Source organism: Panthera pardus, unplaced genomic scaffold (assembly GCF_024362965.1).
Source record: "Panthera pardus isolate Hobbes unplaced genomic scaffold, ASM2436296v1 HiC_scaffold_15, whole genome shotgun sequence".
NCBI lineage: Eukaryota > Metazoa > Chordata > Mammalia > Carnivora > Felidae > Panthera > Panthera pardus.
Window position 1 is genome coordinate 17,650,307 of NW_026526710.1, and position 21,294 is coordinate 17,671,600.

General features: G+C 52.8%; 1 protein-coding gene across 12 annotated transcripts in view; it reads right to left on the bottom strand.

Moving 5' to 3' along the window:
* EMID1 (EMI domain containing 1) overlaps positions 1–9,020 on the bottom strand; it is a 49,331-nt gene extending 40,311 nt beyond the window's left edge. For 3 of the 12 annotated variants that reach the window (XR_002074462.2, XM_019426573.2, XM_019426569.2), the window contains exons 1-2: positions 8,760–9,006; positions 187–300 (exon numbers count right to left, since the gene is read on the bottom strand). Coding sequence is in view for 10 of the 12 variants with exons in the window: in XM_019426573.2 (XP_019282118.2) it covers positions 187–300; positions 8,760–8,860 (215 nt within the window). In the remaining 2 variants the exon portion in view is untranslated. Of the gene's footprint in view, positions 1–186; positions 301–8,759 lie in introns of all 12 variants that reach the window. The other 9 variants (XM_053902196.1, XM_053902194.1, XM_053902197.1 and 6 more) reach the window with 7 other exon arrangements.
* Positions 9,021–21,294: the final 12,274 nt, after the last annotated feature.

The following is a 21,294-nucleotide window of genomic DNA, read 5'->3' on the forward strand; positions in this document are numbered from 1 at the left end:
AGTGCCCCAGGAGCCTAAGGGGAGGTGCTGAGGATGGGGAGGAGGCCAATATTCCCTTTGCTCTTCCCACCCTCGGGGCCCCTGCATTTCCCTGCACTTTCGATGCAGTGTCACAACCAGGCCTTTGCTCCTGCTGGCCTCCACTTAGAATGCCACCAGCCCCTGTTCCACCATGGTCTCACTTACCTGTTCCCTGGGCAGCTCATGGGCCAGGGGCAATTCTGCAGCACTCGCTGAAGGTAGGTGCCATTTTGCACGTGGCATGAGATGGTACGGGTCACCACATAGGAGCACCAGTTCCTGAAACAGACCCACAGTGAGGAAGCTCAGGCGCCATGCGCAGCTTCTGCCCAGGACCCCGGGGAGGATGAGTGAGGAGGTCCGGGTTCTCTCCAGGAGCCCTGAGTCTCTAGGGAGAGAGACCCCCGAGCTCTGAGTCCTTTGGGCCCCAGTCAGGAGTCTCTGGGCTACTGTGGCTGAGGAGTGACTCCCATAGCTCTGGAGGGGCAGCTGTGCTGGGGGCTCTCGGAAGGTCGTGGGGACTGAGCTGCGGGGGACAAGACGGGAGCAAGGCATCCTTGCCTGCGCTCTCCTTTCTCGATATTACTTCTCTCCAACCCTTACCCGTCCGGGTCACCAGGGCCTCCTACCTCCCACCCGGACAACAGCAGCAGCCCCCGTCTTGCCTCTCAGTCACTCCCTAGGGAGAGTGTCATAAAATGGAAACCTGGCCATGTTCTTCCCGTGCTCATCCTCATTCGGAGCCCTCCAGATCTCCTGTGCTCACATCTGCTGTGAACCCTCACCTCCAGGCCTTCACACACACTCACGCTGGGCCCACTGCCTGGGCCCACTGCCACACGCTGGGCCCACCCTGCCCCCACTTCTCCACTTGGCACCTCCGACCTTCAAAGCCCTACTGTGCTGTCACCTCTCCCCGAGTCCTTTCCCACCTCCACCCCTACCTGAACAGAACTGATGGTTCCCTGCCAGGGATCCCCTGCAGCACTTTGTATACCTGTCTCACTGAGTTAAGCTGAGGATTCATGTCTGCCCTCTCCCTCCCCTGGCATGACAGAAGAGAGGCCCTGTCTCACTTATCCTTGTGTCCCCTCTGTGTGATAGCCAGACGTCCCAAGCATGGGGGACTGGATTCTTCAAATGCCCATTAATAATCATATTGCTTTGCGGGGCGCCTGGGTAGCTCAGTCATTTCAGCAGCTGACTCTTGATTTCAGCTCAGGTCATGATCCCAAGGTTGTGGGATCGAGCCCTACATTGGGCTCCACACTCAGCAGGGAGGATTCTCTCTGTCTCTCCCTCTGTCCCTCTCTCCCCTGCTCGTGTGTTCTCTCTCTAAAAAAACAAAAAACAAAACAAAAAACATATTGCATTGCATTTATTGAGCACCCACTGTATGCTAAGGGTATTTACATTATCTTCCTAGTAAGTCAGGAAGGCACCTCCCTACATTTTACAAAGGTGTAAACTGAGGCTTGGGGAGGGGAGGACAACTGCTCATGTACCAGAGTTGGTGTATGGTAGAGTCAGATTTGCACCCAGGAATGTGGATGGCCCAGCCTGGCCCCTGACTTCATCCCAGAGATCTCAACTCCTGTCTCCTCCCCATCTCCTGAGCCACGGTCCATGGTTCTGTGAAGGCCCTAGCCTGGGAACCTGCTGACCCCAGGCTCAAGACCACAAAGGAAAGCCTGGTGGGGTGACAGGCTCTGGCTGAAAAGGGTCACCTGAAACAGTCCCTCCTTTCCCAATCCCGGCAAAAAATGCAGGGCCTGTGACCCTGTGCAGGGCTGAGGGCTGCTGAGCCGCTGGAATGTCTCAGCCATCACAGAGATGTCTGCCACCACCGACATCCAGTCTCCCAGCTGCCGTCCCACCCCCGACCCTGGTCACCCATCAGAGAATGTCCTTGGCTGGGACCTGCCGGCTATCTCACTGTGGGACGCTGGGGAAGTCCCTTCGCTCTTTTGTCACCCTGGGATAAGTCCAGGAGGAAGAAACAGCCTTAGCCAAAGGCAAAGTGGGGAGAAGGGATGGCTCTGTTTAGACCAATGACCTGGCAGAGGCTCAACATAGCCCTTGGCCAGACACCACATGGAAGAGGTGACAGGGGCTTGTGGCAGCACTGCTGGGAACCACGCGACACTGGGAACAGCCTAAACAGCTACAGGACCACTGGACATGGAAAACCAGATGCGAGATAGAGCCCAAGTTCTCCACGTGTAGACCACCACGTCTGGCTAATTGAGAAACGCAAGTGCAGACCAACGGATAGAGAAGGATTGGATTTCTATTAAAATAAGAAAGCTCGGGGCGCCTGGGTGGCGCAGTCGGTTAAGCGTCCGACTTCAGCCAGGTCACGATCTCGCGGTCCGTGAGTTCGAGCCCCACGTCAGGCTCTGGGCTGATGGCTCGGAGCCTGGAGCCTGTTTCTGATTCTGTGTCTCCCTCTCTCTCTGCCCCTCCCCCGTTCATGCTCTGTCTCTCTCTGTCCCAAAAAAAAATAAATAAAAAACGTTGAAAAAAAAAAATTTTTTTAAATAAGAAAGCTCAGGGTGGGGGTGGGGGGCCCTGGGTGGCTCCGTCAGTTAAGTGGTTAAGTGTCTGACTTTGGCTCAGGTAATGATCTCACAGTGTGTCAGGCTCTGTGCTGACATCTCAGCCTGTGGGTTCTGTGTCTCCCTCTCTCTCTGCTCCTCCCTTGCTCACCCTCTGTCTCTCTCTCTCAAAAATAAATAAACATTACATGAAAAAAAAAAAGCTCAGGGGTGCCTGGGTGGCTCAGTTGGTTAACTGTCCAACTCTTGATTTCTGCTCAGGTCATGATCTCACTGTTTATGGGTTCGAGCTCCACATTGGGCTCTGTGCTGACAGTGGGGGAGCCTGCTTGGGATTCTCTCTCTGCCTTTCTCTCTGACTCTCCCGGGCTCAAGCTCATGCTCTCTTTCAACATAGATAAACTTAAAGAAATTTAAAAAAGAGAAAGCTCAAAGACTATTTATATGTATATGCACATATATAGCTATGTGTGCAAAGTTAGGAAAAATCACACGCTCACATCAAATTGCCACCCATGGGGGCAGGGAGGAGCTTTCCATCTGCTCTGTCTCCTGCACTAACAGCAGCCTTCAATAATCATGCATGCTGCACACCAGGAGCTTGGGTCCAAAGCCTTTCACATACCAACTATGAGTGCCACTTTACAGATGGGAAGACTGAGGCTCTCAGGTCTGGGATGAGCCCCAGGCACCCAAGATGAACAACACAGTAAAGGTTGGGATTCAGGTCCATCTGACCCTAGAGTTGGCACTCTTAACCTCAGGCTGGAAATTTTCTCCCAATGAGCAGGTGGGTGATTTTAGAAGTTAAAAAAAAAAATACACCTCTTCAAAAAGGCCCCACTCTTTAGATCCTCTGGGTCCCTAGAGCTGTTTGAGTTTTGTTTGGTGTGGGGGGGGGGGGGGCATAAGCCCCTTTGAGAAAGTGATGTCAGTTGTGGTTCCTATCCAGAAAAATGCATAAAACTTGGGGTGCAAGTTTTGGAAGGCACTTCCTGAGGGGTGCTGGGGGTTCCCTACAGCCTGTGTGATGTTCCTCAGGCTGGCCCTAGGGCTCTGGGAGTGAAGGAAGGAGGGAGGGAGGGAGGGAGCAACCCGGGCAGAGGACAGTCAGAAGCTCCAGATACTGGAGGGGCTCCTGCGCCAGGAATGAAGACTCCGTCCCAGTGTATGGATGTATACACACACGCAAAGGCATGCACATCCATCAATGCAGTGAGCACACACACAAACACACACACACACACGGACACACACGCACGTATTTATGAGTGCCTACAACTCCTGGACACACGTGTACCCATGTGCACACACACAGACCCACATAAGCACACACACACACACACACATACACACTCAAGCACACAATCAGACCTAGGCAAATCCAACAGGACACACAGCCACAGAATGACCATCCTGTCAGGCAAATGGCCCTGTGCACACACGCCTCCCTCCATGCCCAGGCCCTGGACCCGGCTGGGGGAGGTGGGCCTGTGACTGCCCACAATTGCTTGACCTGCCCCTTTTTCTTTATACCAGGGGGCAGCGAAAGAAAACAATTTTCTTCTTCCTTAATTAAAATTGCCCCCATGTGGGTCCCTGGTTTATTTCCCACGAGCTGGAGTTTGCTTGAATCCCCTGCTTAAAAGATGTGGAGCTGATGGCTGACTAAACAGGAGGGGATACTTAGGCCATGTGGGGTTCAAGGTCAGCCCCTGGCCACTCCCCTGGGATGGGGCGGGGAGTCACCAATAACCACGCCCACCCTTCCCCCCCCCCCCCCCGCCCCGCCCCCGGCCTTGACGACGCCAGCCCCACTGCTCCCAGGATAAACCCAAGTTCCTCTGAAGAGTCCTGGCCTGGCCCCTCTGTCTACTTTCCAGGGGCAGCAGGACCTCCTTCTAAAGCACAGACCTAATGTTGCCACTGCCTGCTGTGAGTCCACAGCCACCAAGGCTCCCCATCGCCCTGTGAGCCCTGCCAGCCCTGTCCTTGCATTCGAATTCCCTCTGCCTGGAAAGCACCCACTCTCCTCTGCTCCAGCAAACTCCTATTTGTCCTTTAGGTCTCAGTCCTAAGATCCCAGGAGAGGTGGGGCACCTCCAGGGGTCACCTTCAGCCACTCAAGGCAGCCTTGAGCTTTTCCCTTCCTTGCAGATGCTGAGGGAAGGCACTGGCAGGGGCCACACTAGAATGGGGCTCAGCCTGAGGGTGCCCAGGGAGGTTTGCTGAATGACTGAATGACCAAGAACAGGCAATGGCCCTGGGCAGAGGAGCCAGGACTCAGGTTCCCAGAGATAGGCGCTGTACTTGGAAGACTGCCTACATCCCACTGTCCCTGGGGGTTTTCTTTTCTTTTTTTTTTTTTTTTTTTAATTTTTTTAACATTTTATTTATTTTTGAGACAGGGAGAGACAGAGCATGAACAGGGGAGGGTCAGAGAGAGGGAGACACAGAATCTGAAACAGGATCCAGGCACAGAGCCCGACGCGGGGCTCGAACTCACGGACTGCGAGATCATGACCGGAGCCGAAGTCGGCCACTTAACCGACTGAGCCACCCAGGCACCTCTGGGCGGGGGGGTTCTTTTCTGAGATGCGGGTCAGTGATAAGTTGCCCAAGAACCCAGTGAGGCTGAGCCTGTGGGATGGGGTGAGGGCAGGAGCTGGGAGGGGGCAGCCCTTCTCTTCCGGGCTTGCCACTGCTGCCCACTCAGCACTTCCTGGGCCCCCAGAGGCTGCTGGAGGAGAGAAAACAGGCCAGACCAGCTCGGTGTGGCACCAGCTACCCCTACCAGGGTCCCCCCACTTGCCCTCCACCCCCTGCCATGTGGGCCCAGGGGACTTTGTCTCTGCAGGGCCCAGGGCTGCGATCCGGAACAGTGATAGGGCTAATTGCAGGAGGCAGCCAAGCGGGCCAGGGGCCAAGGGCCGTTATGAAAAGGAGAGGAAAGAAAGGAGATGTACACGGTGGGGGCAGGGTGATCAGAGCCAGAGCCCCGCTCTGGAGGCGAAGTTCCAGTCCTGGCCCTGCTGCTTCCTAACTCAGTGACCTTGGACCCTGACCCTCTCTGCGCCTCACTTTGTCCATCTGCAAATGGGGACAGCAGAATCTCCTCTCACGCAAACTGTAAAGCACGGTGCTAATAGCTATTGTTCTCGAACTGTGACACTGGCTCCACACCCCACTGCTGTGGTAGAGTGGCTTCGCTGAGAGACACCAGCACAGTACCTTCCACAGGTCCTTCCTTTGACTTTGGGATAGGAATTGCCAGGCTCTGCATTTTATTTTTTATTTTATTTTATTTTATTTTATTTTATTTTATTTTATTTTATTTTATTTTATTTTATTTTGTTTTGTTTTGTTTTGTTTTGTTTTTGAGAGAGAGCATGTGCATGTGAGCAGGGGAGAGGGGCAGAGGGAGAGAGAGAGAGAAAGAGAATCCTAAGCAGGCTCCACGCTGAGCATGGAGCTCCTGGTTGAGCTCAATCTCAGGACTCTGAGATCATGACCTGAGCCAAAATCCAGAGTCGGACGCTTCACCGACCAAGCCACCCAGGCGCCTCAGGCTCTTCATTTTAAAGAGGGGGACACTGAGGTTCTGAGAGAAGTCACCTGGCCAGGTCACCCATGTGGGCAGAGAGCTGGGATTTGAACTCCCCAGGGAGGGGCTGGGGAGGAAAATTCTCCACTCCTCTTGATTCTAGGATTTGCCCAAGGAAGCCCATCTTGCAGAGGGAAGTGGCCTAGGCCAGGCCGCGGTGATGGCTTCTACTCTAGAGCCATAGTGCTGAGATGGGTTGTTAAAGGAAATAAGGATTCAGGTGGGAAGGGATCTCATGGGGGCCAGGAAGCAGCCCCAGCAGGGATTGGGGGGGGGGGTAGACAGGGGCAGGGGTGAGCCAAGGCAGCTCTGCACAGCCCCCGGGCACCCTGGTTCCGGGGGTCTCAAAGTCTTGCCACATTCCTGGGGCTGGGGCGGCCCCTTGGATGCCTTCCCGGGGCCTCCCCCTCCCCAAGCACAAAGCCTCTTTTCTGCCTCTGATCCTTTGGCTGCCAAGGGGCGCCTGGGGTGCTGGGCTGGGGGTGGAGGGAGCGCTGATGGGGTGTGACGTCCCCATGCTGTCTCCAACAATGCTGGGACGTGGCCACAAGGGGAGGTCCTGGCAGCCGAGGACCACAGATTCCTCGAGTTAGGGGTCCCTTCCTCCACCTAATGTCAGTGATAGGAGGAACCACTGTTCATTCTTCTTATGGGGGACCATCCACCCTCAGAACAGGCAGGGGACAAGGGGAGGAAAGAGGGAAACATTGAGGAAACAGAGACCCGGAGCTATGAAGTGACCTGCCTGAGGTCACACACTGAGTGAGTGCCAGAGCCAGGGCCAGAGCCCCCACCTCCTAACCATAAGCTGCACACCTTTCTCAGACCCACAGCTGACCACTGCTACAACGCAAAGGACACTGGATTGGGAAACTGGCTGGCCTGGATCCAGGTGCCACTTTTCCTCTTTGGGGCCCAGTCTTATCTGTAAAATGGGAGCAACAGCACCCCTCACAGGGCTTTTGTGATGCTCAGGCCACTGGGAGCCTTCTGAGAACAGATGGGGCGACAGTCCCCAGTGACAACAGATACCTGCCCAGAGCCACTATCCTGCTCCCACGCAGGAAGCTGTGAGGAGGTGAGAAGCCCAGGCTGGAAGGCCCTGCCCTGGACTGGCCGGAGGGCAGTCTGGACCTTCAGTCCCCTCAACCATCATCCTGAGCCTGACACTGGGAATTCGAGTTTAGGGTCTTGGTCACCTTAGCACCTAGGATCCTGGGGGTTCACATTCATGTCCTGGGTAGGTGTTATCCTCCCTTAGAGCCTCAGCTTCCTCCTCTATGGAATGGGAACCATCAAAATGGATGCCTTCCATGGCAGTTGGGAAGATTCTGGAGGTGGTAGATGCGGGTAAAATGCCCAGCCCAAGTCAGCTGTGTTCAGCATGTAATAGGTGGTGGCGGCTGTGATATCTGCCACCTGCCTGTCCCTGTCTCAGATAACTGCTATTCTGGCCTATGATGCCTTGACCACCTCTGCCCTCCAGCCCCAGCCATGTCACCTGCTCTTGCTAGCCCAGCAGGGGCATGCTGGCCCCTGACCACTGAGAAAGGGAATCTCTGAAAAGAATTAAAGAATTGAGGCCCTAGGGGGTGGGGGCCGGGGAAGGCCTTTGAATGGGATGAAAAGGCCTGAAGAGGCCTGGCTACTCTGTATTGTCTGCCTCAGACAAGGGCTGGCCCTCGGGAGAGACGACCCCAGCAGGGGTGGGGGCTGCAGCCAGGACAGGGGCCAGGACAGGTTCAAACACTTATCAAAGCCAGAAAGACAGATTCAAATCCCAGCACTTCTACTAATGGCCCAAGAGCCTAGAACATTATGTTAATTCTCTGGGACCTCAGTTTGCTCATCTGCTAAATGGGGATAGTGCTTCCTACCTCATTCAAATCCCTCATTTGAAGGATTAATGACCACACGGCAAATAAAGGGGCTCAACTCCCCACTGGGGAGATGCTCCACAAACACCAACAGAGAGAATGGTCCCAGCTCCAGAAAAGCAGCAGGAACACAGAATACTCTCTCCCATCTCTGTTCAAAATGCCAGGTCCCTGGGGGTGACCACTGACCCACGGACTGTGAAATTCCACCCCTGTCTTCTCCCTCTGAGGGAAATAAATAGCCAGGGTACTAAAAAAAGCCAAGAGCAGAGGGGAAAGGGTGGAGGTTCCCGAAGGGGGGTCAGCTAGGGGATGTGCTGGGCTTTTCCTGTGTGCAGGGAGGGGGTCCCTTGAGCTAGGGCCACGGAAGTCCTGAGAGGCGGGCTTCTCCCTGGCTGTTCCCCTTCCCCCTCCTTTGGGGCTCTGGAGGTGAAGCGGTGGTGGAGGGGTGGAGGAGGCTGTAGGGGAACGCCGGCTCAGGACACTTGCAGTAGGAGACCCCCGTACTGCCGGGAGCTTGGGCCAGATAGCTGGGCTGCCCAGGTCCCTTACTCCCATCTCGGCCGGCACTGAGGTGGGGGACCAGGTCCCCTCCCCAATCCCTGGCTTGCACGGAGGTTGGGGGGAGGGAAGGGGGGGTGCCTGGAGTCCTGGCCCCAGGGCTGGCAGGGCACAGAGGTGGTGGGAGGCAGCCCTTACCTGCGTCCGGAGAACTGGGCTCCCCCGACGTTCCACGCGGCGCTGCCTCCCGGGAGCAGGAGCCCGAGGCAGAGCAGCGCCCAGGCCCGCGGGCCGCCCATGCTGCGCCCGGCGCCCTCCGCGCGCGGCCCCTCGCCGTCGCCGCCCCCAGCCTGCCGTCCCCGCCCGCCCGCGCCGCCAGCCTCCCCGGACGCGCGGCTCCCGGTTCCCAGCGCAGCGACCGGAGGGCGGGCGGGAGGCGGGCGCGGGGCGGGGGCGCGCGTTCCCGGCCTCGCCCGGCCCCTCGGCGCGGCCCCCCGCCCCCTGCGCAGCCGTTGCCAACCCGGAAGGAGCCCCGGGGGGTCGGGCGCCCCCACCGGGAGGCCCGCCAGGTGCCCACCTGAGCCTGGCGCCTTTCGCCGCGTGGCCCTTTTGGGACCAGGCTGCCAGTTCGGAGGTGCACTCTCACGTGCTGCAGACCCGGGACCTGTGGCCGGGGCCACCATCTCAGACGCAGCCCGGACCCAACCAGAGCCGCCACGCCTGGACTAGCGATGCCAGGGCCCTCATCCCTTCCCAACATTTGTGAGAGATCTAGTTCCCAAGGCACGCGGGATCCATCCATCCATGCAACAAAGGCTTCCTGAGCAGTGAGCACCACTGTGTGCAGGGCACCTGGCCTCCAGTTCACATCCTGTCTCTGTTTATTCCTCCAACCACTCTGGGCAAGGTGGGCATGATTATTCCTATCATACAGAGAAGAAACCTGAGGCCCAGGTCCTTGTAGCCGCTCCCGCAAGGAGAAGACCTGAGCTGGTCATAAGATCAGTGTCTTCTTTTACTGTCATCTTACAGATCAAGAAACTGAGGCACAGAGAGGGGCTGTCTGTCAGTGGTTGGAAGAGCCAGGATTTGAACCCATATCTTCTGACTTCAGAGGGGTCAGCTCCCCCCCCCTTTTTTTTAATGTTTATTCGTTTATTTTGAGAGAGAGGACGTGCAAGCAGGGAGAGGCAGAGAGAGAGAGAATCCCAAGCAGGCTCCACACTTGTTTGCACAGGGAGCGTGATACAGGGCCCAATCCCAGGTACCGTGAGATCATGACCTGAGCCAAAATCCTAAGTCCGATGCTTGATGGGCTGAGCCACCCAAGGAAGGGATTACCTCTTAAGCACAATTAGGGAAGAGAGCAGACAGCATATTGGTCTGGACCTCCGTTTTCTCATCTGTAACAAGGTGAGGATTGGCTTAGAGTATCTGAAGTACGTGGATAAACTTCTGGGGAGAGAGCTGTGAATCCCTCAAAGGTGTATGCAAGTGTGTGTTTGTGTGTGTGTGTGCACGATGGATGAATGTGTATGTGTATGATGATGCTTGTGATGCATGTGTGTGATATGTGTGTGTGCAGGTGTGATGGGTGTGTGTGTTTATGGGGAGGAACCACAGCTGTCATCAGAGGGGACCCCTCCAGAACCTCAGGACAGCCTCAACTCCCTCTTCTGCCTGGATTGAACTGCGGCAGGCAGTCCTGGGCTGGGGAGCCCCCTGCCCAGCTTGGCAGTGCACCAGGGGCCTGCTTCTCAGGATCCTGCTGTGGCTTGTCCAGACCCAAACCCAGGATCTCTGCTAGAAACATTCCAGCAGGAAGGATCTGCCAGCCCCTAACTCTGATTCCCAGGGACTGTCTCTCCTGGACTCACCAGGGCTGGGCCAGCACCGGGTCCTGGGCCTAAGTCAGGATGGGGGAGGGTATGCCAATACCTGCGAGGGGGCAAGTAGTGAGAGCCAGGTTCAAACCTTGCCTCTGCTGCCTTTGCCCAAGTTAGCTTGGGCAAGTCCTGCCCCTCTCCAGCCTCAGTTTCTCTGTGTAAGGACATCTGCACGTTCACTATGTGGGTGTGACCATGAGATGTCTGGCCCTGCCCTGGCATCCACCGTCCCTTGCTTCATATGGTCCCCCAAGCATGTACCACTTCCTCCAAAGACATTGTCATAGTGCCAACTTTGCCCCCTTGGGGAGCTGCCTCCCTCCCTTCCATGTGCCATTTTGGGCCACCTACTTTATGCCATCTGTCTGACCTCCCAAAATGCAGCTTTGCACCTCTGTGGTTAGCCCTTGTTTTGACACAACTAGATCAGTGACTTCATCCCCTGGATGACTGGTCACTTCCAAGGGGCCATCTCATGAAAGGATCCCAGACCCATCAAATCCTGGTTAAACGGCTGGGATAAAAAACCGTCTCCCCAAAGGGCACTTCATTTTATCTATCTATCTATCTATCTATCTATCTATCTATCAGGTTGAGAGAGAGAGAGAGAGAGAGAGAGAGAGAGAGAGAGAGAGCTGGGGGCAGGGGCAGAAGGGGAGAGAGAGAAAATCTTAAACAGCATGGAGCCTGATGAGGGACTCGATCCCATGATCTTGGGATCATGACCTGAGCCGAAATCAGGAGTCGGACACTCAACCGACTCAGCCACCCAGGCACCCCCACAAAGGGCACTTTGAAGGGCATGCATCTCTTGAGGAAGGAGAAGTGCCAGGCAGTGGCTTCTGTCCTGCACAGTGCCTGGAAGGGGCTGCAAGATGTCCTAGACCCCCTCTGGGGCCACAGAAAAGAGGAGGCACTGCCAGGTACATGTGCAACGTGTCCAAGATGCTCCTGTGATTACTGGCACATACATTCCTTTGTCAATGCCACCAAACTTGTGGGAGCTTCAGGCTACTGCGGAATTTTTCCAGCCAGCGAACCCTGTCAAAAAAGGGACCTCTCAGCCAGGGACACTCTCAGTAATAGGTGTTATCGACATTTGGACATCAGAAGGGGTCCTTGTCCTTGCGGAGACTGGGATCTCCTGGGATCTCCTATAACTACAGCCACACCTTGTGGTAGTGCAGCCTGCTGGTTACTGCATGGTCTCAGTTTCCCAAAAACCTAGGTGTCAATTCCGGAGCAAGCGCTGGGAGCTGTGTGACCTAGGACAAGTCACCTCCCCTCTCTGAGTCTCATCTCCTTGCCCGAAAGAACAAGCCATAGGACCTTTTAAAGATCCCTCTGGCTCAGGAGTGTGCTTCTGGGGAAGTGTGAAAGCTCTGAGTCTCCGTGTGGTGGTCCTGGCGCACAGCCTGAAGCCCCCTTTTAAGCACACACTTTCCTGATAAATGTCATCCTGTTTTCTGGTCCTCTTTCCTCCCTAAGCAGGAAGGGCAGGAAATGCTGCGGGGACCTGGGTCTTGGTCATCTGAGGTTTCAGTGTTTGCTGAGGCAGAGAGGAGAGGGGCCGCTGGCTCCAGCTCTCAGGGAGTGGGGGCTGTCCCTGTGGGCGGGGCCTCCTCCCTCGGGGCCTGGTCCTATCTACTGCCAAGACCCGAGACCGCAACGGCCAGTAAGACAGCAGCTTCCGTTCCCCAGAGCTGACCCTGTGCCAGGTGCTGTGCTAAGCATTTTGCTTGCATTGTCTCCTGCCCTCCTCTCCGTCCCCAGGGAGGCCGCTTTATCATCCCCCCAGGTGTGGGGCTCACCCGAGGCCCGGCTGGTGAGTGATGGGTGCCGACCTACCCACCAGGCCACACTGGCGCCCTTTGGCCGAGCCCCGCAGTGGGGCTGCTTTAGGGAAAAAGAGAACTTGGCTCAGATTTAGGCTCCCGTGTGGGAGCCGATGAGGTGAGAGAAAACACATGGGCACACGCACGTGTGTGTCGGCCACACAGGCACACAGACTCAGACACACATGTCCACACACACACACACACACACACATCCTCCTGGAGCAGGCCGTGGGGTCTGGGGAAACAACCCTTCTGCTGTGGATTCACTGACATGTCCACCAGGCCTAGTCCAAACAGGAAATAGTGTTCTCATAGCAAACAAACCTGGGTCACAGCCTCCCTTCCTTATGAACTCCCACTGGAGCCTGTGCTAAGGGCCTTTCCCCTGCCTATGTCCCACAGGACAGCCTCCCTGGCTCAGGGGTGCTGTCATTATCGGCCTTGTTTGCATACCAGCTTGTGTGAGCCCAGGAGCCCCACCTCATCTGTCCATATCACCCCGATTCTATCGGTGAGGAAGCAGCTCAAGTGGGCTGGGGGCCCAGGGGTTCCCACAGAACCATGGCAGCAGCCCCCAGGGCCCCAGGCCTAATGGCCCAGGCAGTGCCTGGATGTTATAAAAGGGAGGGGGCTGCGTAAATGTCAGTGGCCTTCAAAGCTTCTGCCCAGACAAAGGGCAGGCCGGAGGACTAGGCCTTCCCCAAGCGTTTCCAGGTTGGGGAACAATGCCCGCTTTCTGTGCCTTTGATCTGGAGGCCTGGCCCTGTTGCCCCTCAGTCCCAGAGCAGGGGACACCCTGCTGGGCCAGGGCGGGGGTGCTGGGGGCCTCCCGAGAGCCTGCAGCTGCCTGGACAAATTATTTATGCTCCATGGAGCTGCCTTCTACCCAGCTCATTCCTTCCTCACAGAGCTGGGTCTGAGTCTGGAAGAGAAAGGTAGGAAGGAAGCTGTCAGAAAATCATAAATTAGGGCTGCAAGAGGGACTTCTGTCCTCCTCAGGAATCCTTGGGAGGAGAGGCCTGCACCTTAGGGAGTAGGAGGAAGACAACAGAGTGATAAGACAGGGCACAAACTAGCATGGCAGGCAGGACAAGGTACTTGGATTTGGAGTCAGGAGTCCTGGATGTTCTGTGTGATCTACAGCGGGTCCCTTCTCTGTGGGCCTCAGTTTCCCATCTGGAAAGTGGGGGTGATGACAAGACTTGGGGGCTTTCCTGTGACTGTGCTTTGTGAACTATGAAGGGATAGACAAATAAGAGGCCTTCTGCTTAACAACTTTTTGTTCTACCTCCCATCCTCTGTTACCTTCCCTCAAATCCCCTCCTTTCTGCCTTCCACCTCTGTCCCATCTGCCTTCTGTGGGGTCCTTTATTCTGCTTCTCTTTTTACACCTGTCCTCCTGCAAAAATGGGTTAATGGGGTCTCCTTAGGCAGCGTCCGCCTAGCTGGGGGTCAGAGAGAGGAACTGTTGGCTCATTTGCACTAGCATGTCAATGACTAATATGTTGAATGTTAAATGTTGGAGGGCGGTTAACAGAGATTCTTCCTCATTTAAGCCCTGAATCACTGGTAGTGGAACCTCGAGGCTGATAAGGGGGATATTTGGTGACCAATGGTCTAGGAACAAAGGTCTGCCAAGTGAGAGGGCCTTCTGTGTGCTAAGATGTCTATCTCCCAGCTCCAGTGAAATGAAGCCCACCCTCTGCTGGATGCATTTGGGGTGCTCGCCATAAGTCCCTGTGGTTATATGGATCTGGCAGGCAAGAAGGGCAAGCAAGAGGAGTGACTCAGAGCAGAGACCCTGGGCCCCTGCCAGTCCCAGGTGGTGCCTGCTGGCCATGAGCACGTGACACCCTTAAGATGAATCGTTTCTACCTCTGAGGAAGTGATTCTGAGGGGGAAGAGAAGAACAAGAGGAAGGGGAAAGAGCCAGAGAGAGGTACTCAGAGAGAGAAAGAGGGCTAGCAAGCCAAGACAGAGGAAGACAAATAAACTAGAGAGATGGAGAAAGTAAATGGATGGAGAGACAGAAGAAGAGACAGGGAGAAGGGTCCTTTGGGCAGAGGACCTCAGGTCCTTCCGGAGCCGGGCAGAGCGGGCAGGACCAGGGTGCCAGCCCAGCACCACTCCTGAGCCTCGCCCCTTTCTCTGCACCCTACAGGCTCTGGCCTCCCTCAGAACCGCACCCCTATGCCTCAAGCGTGGGGAGCCAGTCTCCCACCCATGCCTGGCACTGGCTGACCTGGGCTGGTATAAATTGTGTAACAGAGTCTCTGAGCCTAAAAGGATTGGATCCCTAGCTTCCTGCTTGGCCTGGAGAGTCTTAAGTGGATGGACAGCCATATGGGGGAATGTGTGTTCCTTGAGCACCTGGACTCCAGGCTCTTCTCGCCCTGCCCTCTGGTCTGGCCCTGTGGCACTGAGCCTGGATCCCATCTCCATCTGCCCACCCCTTGGCTTTGTCCCCTCTAGCCTCCCCCCTTCACAGGATATGGCCTCAGTCTCCTTGGTGGCCTTACATCCTCTCTGACCCTTCCAGTTCTTCGGGATCTTTCCAAAGGCAAATGAAGCCAATTCACCCTGTGAGGAATACGTTAGCCTCTCTGTGGCCCTCAGGTCGAGAACTGAATATGGTCCAGCCTGCTCATCTTCCCTCTGCCCCTGACCCTGGGACATCAAATGTGTCTCAGTTCTCCTGACCACTCTGTGCTCTGCAGCTGGCCATATAGCTTTCCTATCCTGTCCCCTCTGCCTGCCAATGCTCACTCATCCTTCAGTCTAGCTCAGCTATCACCCCCTTTGCCTCTTGGAAGATGTCCTAGAAAGATACCCCCCCAAGACTGGGTCATGTGTCCACTGGGGTTCCCCACTCACAGCATTCTGTATTGGAGCCACCTGTTGATTTGTCTGGTTCTCTTGGTAGATCGTAAATAGGCATAGATGCTGGGACTGTTCTGTAATTTTTTCTAAGAATTCTAGGAAAGATACATACCCCAGGCATCATCAAAGATACATTTGGGTACTTTAAAATTTCTGCATAGAAAAAAGTAACGTGGTTAGCTATGGGAAAATGTGCAAAGTATCAGTCAGATAAAAAGGTTGATTCCCTCCATATATAAAGAGCCCTTACAAATCAATGACACCAATGGCCCAATAGAGAAATGAACAAAAGGTATGAACAGACAACGTGGAATGAAAAGGCATTCACCTTCACTCAAAAGAGAAGCAATGCAAATGAAAACTGCAATAAGATAGCACCCTCCAAAACGAATGCTAAGGATTTAAACCATTTTTGATAAAATGGGTTGGCAAGGGTGTGGGAAAAATGTCACTTCACATACGCCCGCTTTGAAGTGCCTTTTGTAATACGTAATGAAAGGTAAAACGTATACTCCTTTGACCTAGCAATTCCACACCGAGCAAGTCTCTTACACATACGTTTGCAAAGAACACAAGGAAATCAGCTGCAGCACCATTTGTGGAAGTAAGAGACTGGAAACAACTTAAGTGCCCATTGCAGGAGACGGGTAAATTAAGGTGCACGCATCAGTGGAATGCTACGTTGCTGTTAAAAAGAATGAGGGGGTTGGGGCACCTAGAGCTCAGTTGACTGAGGGTCCAACTCTTGATTTTAGCTCAGGTCATGATCTCACAGTTCGTGAGTTTGAGTCCCGTGTTGGGCTCTGCGCCGACAGTTCAGAGCCTGCTTGGGGTTCTCTTCCTCTCTCTCTGCCTCTGTCTCTCTCTCTCTCTCTCTCTCTCAAAAATAAACATTTTTTAAAAAGGAGATAAACAAACTATGGTATACTCTTACAGTGGAATATGAGCCATTAATATGACACCCGCTACTACATGGATAAACCTTGAAAACATTACACCGAATGAAAGAAGCCAGACACCAAGGGCCACATATTGTATTCATATGAAATGTCCAGAGCAGACAAATCCACAGAGACAGAAAACAGATTAATGTTTGCCAGGAGCTGGGGATGGGGGATGGGGAGGGACCGCTCATGGGTACGGGGTTTCTTTTTAAGGTGATGAAAATGTTCTAAAATTAGATAATAATGGTTGCACAGCCCTGAATACACTAAAAGCCACTGAATCGTGCACGTTCAAAGATGAATTTTGTGGAACGTGAAATGAGGCAGATTATGGAACAATTTCCAAGATTGGATGTTAAGTGAAAAAAGTAAGTACCTCTGTGTATAAAGGCTGCCACCATTTAGGGGGGAAATTGCAGGGATATATACCCATACGTGCATCGTGCACTCACTGTCTCTAGAAGGATTCACAAGAAATTGGTAACCAGGCAATTGGTAATTGCCTTTGGGAAGGTGAACCGCTAGACTGAGGGTGTTTGTTTTCATTGTGAATCCTTTTACGTAGTTTGAAAAAAATGAATACCCAAAAGTACACACGCACAGTCACTCTTTGCTCTAAGAATTAACTATGTGTGTGTATACATGTATAAGATGGCAGTTCTTACGCCTCCAGCTCTGGTGGCCATTGCCTGCAGCTTGGGAGGGCCCCTGGGGGCTGGGGTGAGGTAGCAACACAGATTTCCGCCACTGGGCAGGCAGAGATCGGCTAGTACCAAGGCCGCATCAGGAACCGTACCTCTGAACCTGCTCTCCCCGGGAGGACCCCAAGCTCCTGGCCTGAGCAGGCCTGGCCCAGGGCTTCCTGGGCTCATGACACACCTGCATGGAGGCTGTTCAGGGAGGTGACAGAGAAGTGGGAAGGGCCTGTCCCAGGAATTGAGCTGACAGACAGCCTCCATGTCTGCAGGCTGGAGCCACCAGAAGCTGAAATTGGGTGTCATCCCCTGATCCCATGGAGGGAGGAAGAGTAAGAGAGGAGGAGGGAAGATGGAAACAGAGAAGAGAAGGGTGGGAGACAGAGAGGTGAAGGATAAGAGAGGCCATGTGAGAGATGGAGAGAGACTGAACTCTAATGTCAGCAGGGCAGAACTTGAGCCTGGCGTGGAGAGAAGGCAGGTCAGAGTAGTCATACAGGCAGAGACAGAGATAGATACTAAGAGAAAAGAGAGTCTGAAGGAGGACACGGTGGTGGAGAGGGGTGTGGGGGCGGGGAGAAGGGGGCCAGCATTGACCTGCTTCCTACTGGGTCAGCCCCAGGCCTGTGTGACTGCAGACTGCGTGCGTTATCACAGCTGCCCACGCGGAGGTATTTTGCCCAAGAAAGGGAGGCCAGGGAGGTCGATACACTGCACGCAGGCAATGGCAGAGTGGGACCCAACGTCTGGCTGCAGAACCCTGGAGCCAGTGGTCAGGACTGGCCCGTGGTCAGGATTGTCCAGGTCCAGAATTGGCCCTGGGACCCTGCCCCGTGGACATCTCCCTGCCGGAAGGGGCCCATTGGCCCCTCTGGGGCTGCTTGTGCCCTGTCCCAGTGGGATGCTCCCGGGAGCACAGCTGACCTGCTTTGGACTCCTCCACCAACAAGAGCAGCCTGTTTTCAGAAAGGGGCCCAGCACGTGGCTAATGTTGTGGGGCCTATAGCCCCCGTTGACCAGGAGGATGTTTCAATCCTGCCTCTGTCTTCCTCACTGTGTGACCTTGGCCAAGTTGCTTCCCCTTCCTGAGCCTCAGTGTTCTTGCTTGGAAAATGGGGATAGCAGCAGGTGTCTCAGGGTAGACTGCTATGAGGAGCCTTTAAATGAGCTCCTTGCCCAGTGACCGGCACGTCTGCCCAGGAAAAAGTACCCGTGTTGAATCTGAAGCATGTGACATGTAGTTTATGAAATAAGACATCTGGGCAGCCTGGGGACTGAGGCCTGGGACAGACAGAAGGGTCAGCCTTTGGCAAAGAGAATGTTGGGGAAGAATCTAGGGTTACCTAAAGGCTCTTTACCACTAATTGTTGCTTGAAATGCTTCTACTGGCCAATCTGTTGGGCTAAAGCAAGGAAAAGTCATATTGAAATTCAAAGCTCTTGTCTAGGAGAGCTATTGTATTTATGCAAGACTAGGCTGAATAGTTCATGTGCCATCATTTTGTCTGGCTTTGCTGGCTCAGAACAGGTCCTGTGTACTCTGCCTGCAATTAGAAAGCTTTGCCAGTAGGTGGCGTCTTGGGTTTGTACCCACACCTATCCACTCCTAGAAGCTGCCTTTTGAGAAGAGTAGACAGGGCTACGGAGACTGTCCTGAGATTGGTGGGAAAGAGTGCTGTTATCATTTAGCAATGTCTGTCCTGCGTGAAGGTGGGGAAGTAGCCGGTTCCCTGCCAGGCATCCTGCCACCTCTAGACTGTGATGTTGAGTAGACAAGCATGTTTTTCTATTTAATGGTACTTTTTAGAATAAGTGGGACTCTTTTTAAAACACTTGAGCATAAATATTAGAAACATTCATCACTGTTTAAGAAGGGATGCTTATAAAAATTATTATTATAGGGGCGTCCGGGTGGCTTAGCATGTTGAACATCCGACTCTTGATTTCGGCTCATATCGTGATCTCAGGGTCGTAGGATTGAGCCCTGTGTCAGGCTCCACACTCAGCAAGGAGTGTGGAGCCTGCTTAAGATTCTCTCTCTCTCTCTCTCTCTCTCTCTTTCTCTCTCTCTTTCCCTCTGCCCCTCTCACCCACTTGTGTTCTCTCTCAAAATATTCTCAAAAATAAAAAATTAAAAAATAAATTATTATTATAATAAGAACATACAGTTTGGGAATGGATACTTACACAGGAAGGTATTTACAAAGACAAATATGTAGGCATAGCCTTTCTTACTGGTCGTGAATGGTTAAGAATCTCCAATTTTTCCCCTCACAGTAGTTTTAAAGGGGGAAAGCTTTAATGCCTTTTCTTACCTGCTTTTTCCTCCATGCTCATAAGCAGCTCTGTCTTGGAGCTGAGATCTTCACAGCTTCCCGCAGGTCTGCGGCTGTCTGCTTGCTCAGCCTCTGTCTCAGTGAGCCAGTTCTTGGAAGAAACTATAAAGGAGCAAGAAAGCCTTTTTGGCCGCACCCTTCTTAAGAATGGCTGAGTTTTATAAAATCATTCTTTTTCATCAGTAAGCCCTCAAAGGCTTCTTAGAATCTTTTTTAGTGGTAAAACATTATAATCACAATATTGTATCATTAACATTTCTTAAAAGAAAATAAATCACTTGTAAGCCATCCACCTTGATATAATGATTCCCCAGGTTTTTGTTTGGCTGTTACCTCCTTTGTTTTCTTAGTGCCCCCCTTTTTTTTTCCAAAGAGAAGTTTTAGCCCCTTGAAAATCTGTCTCTAGACACCTGAAAATTCTCCATTCTCTTAGCTGTTTGTCCTTTGAAGTCAAATCTGGTTTCTTTTCTAATCTGCACTGAATGGCGCTTTATTGATAGTCACAGGAGGAGTCAGGGGGTGCCAGATGTAGGCTGTCTTTTCCATGGATGGAAAGTAGTCAGTTTCCACATACACGGCCTCCTGTCCACCCACCATATAAGTAAACAGTAGCAAAGGGTTGTGTGCAGGGCCGGACACAAGATATCTTTGTTTGGGGGGATTATGGACTGTGTCTATATTTTCTTCTAATTTGTCATTTGGGTGATCTCCAATGTATCGCATTTGTAATTTAAATTTTTTTAAACATTTATTTATTTTTTGAGACAGAGAGAGGCAGAGCATGAACGGGGGAGGGTCAGAGAGAGAGGGAGACACAGAATCTGAAACAGGCTCCAGGCTCTGAGCTGTCAGCACAGAGCCCGACGCGGGGTTTGAACTCACGGACTGCGAGACCATGACCTGAGCCGAAGCTGGATGCTTAACCGACTGAGCCACCCAGGCACCCCACATTTGTAATCTAAAATAGAAGTTATCTGGGGTGCCTGGGTGGCTCAGGTGGTTGAGCGTCCAATATTGACTCAGGTCATGATCTCTCGGTTTGTGATTTTGAGCCCCACATCAGGCTTGCTGCTGGCAGTGCAGAACCCACTTTAGATCTCTCCCCCTCACCCCGTCCCTCCCTTGCTTGCACTCTCACTCTTGAAAATAAACCAAACATTAAAAAAAAATTTAAATGAAAGCTATTTTTAATTTAAAAAACATTTCCAGGGGCGCCTGGCTAGCTCAGTCAGTACAGCAAGCAGCTCATGATCTCAGGGTTTGTAAGTTCGAGCCCCATGTTGGTCACAGAGCCAAATGAAAAAAAAAAAAAAAAAAAAATAAGAAAAAACCCACATTCACCACTCCTAGGTGTATACTCAAGAAAAATGAAAGCATACAACCACACAAAAACTTGCACACAGCCTTGTTCATAATCAAAAAGTGGAAACAACCCAATGCCCATCGCTGATGAATGGATAAACGGTGGTGATGTGTCCATACAATGGAATATTATTCAGACGATAAAAAGGAATGAATACTGACACAGGCTTACAATACCTCAAAAACATTATGCGAAGTCAAAGAAGCCAGTTACAAAAGGCAATATATTGTACCATTCCATTGCTATGCAATGTCCAGAGGACCAGAGGAGGGAAATCTATAGAGACAGAAAGCAGGTTAGCAGCTGCCAAGGGCTGGGGAAGGAGAGCAATTGGAGGGAAATGGGGAGTGACTGCTAATATGCACAGGATTTCTTTGGGAGACGATAAAAATGTTCTAAATTTGATTGCAGTGATGGTTGAACAACTCTGAATATACTAAAAACCACTGGCTTGTACACTTTAAATAGGTGAATTGTATGATACGTGAAGTATATCACAATACAGCTGTTATATATAAAACACACACTCAAACATAACTTCAGATTTTATAAATTAAGAAAATTTTTTAATGTTTATTTATTTTTGAGAGAGAGAGACATGGAAGCTGCAAAGCAGGTTCCTCCTGGCTCTGAGCTGTCAGCACAGAGCCCGACGCGGGGCTTGAGCCCATGGATCAAGAAATCACAACCTGAGCTGAAGTCGAAGGCTTAACCAACTGAGCCAGCCAGGCGCCCCTATAAATTGTTTTTAATGTTTATTTTTGAGAGAGAGGGAGAGAGTGCAAACGGAGG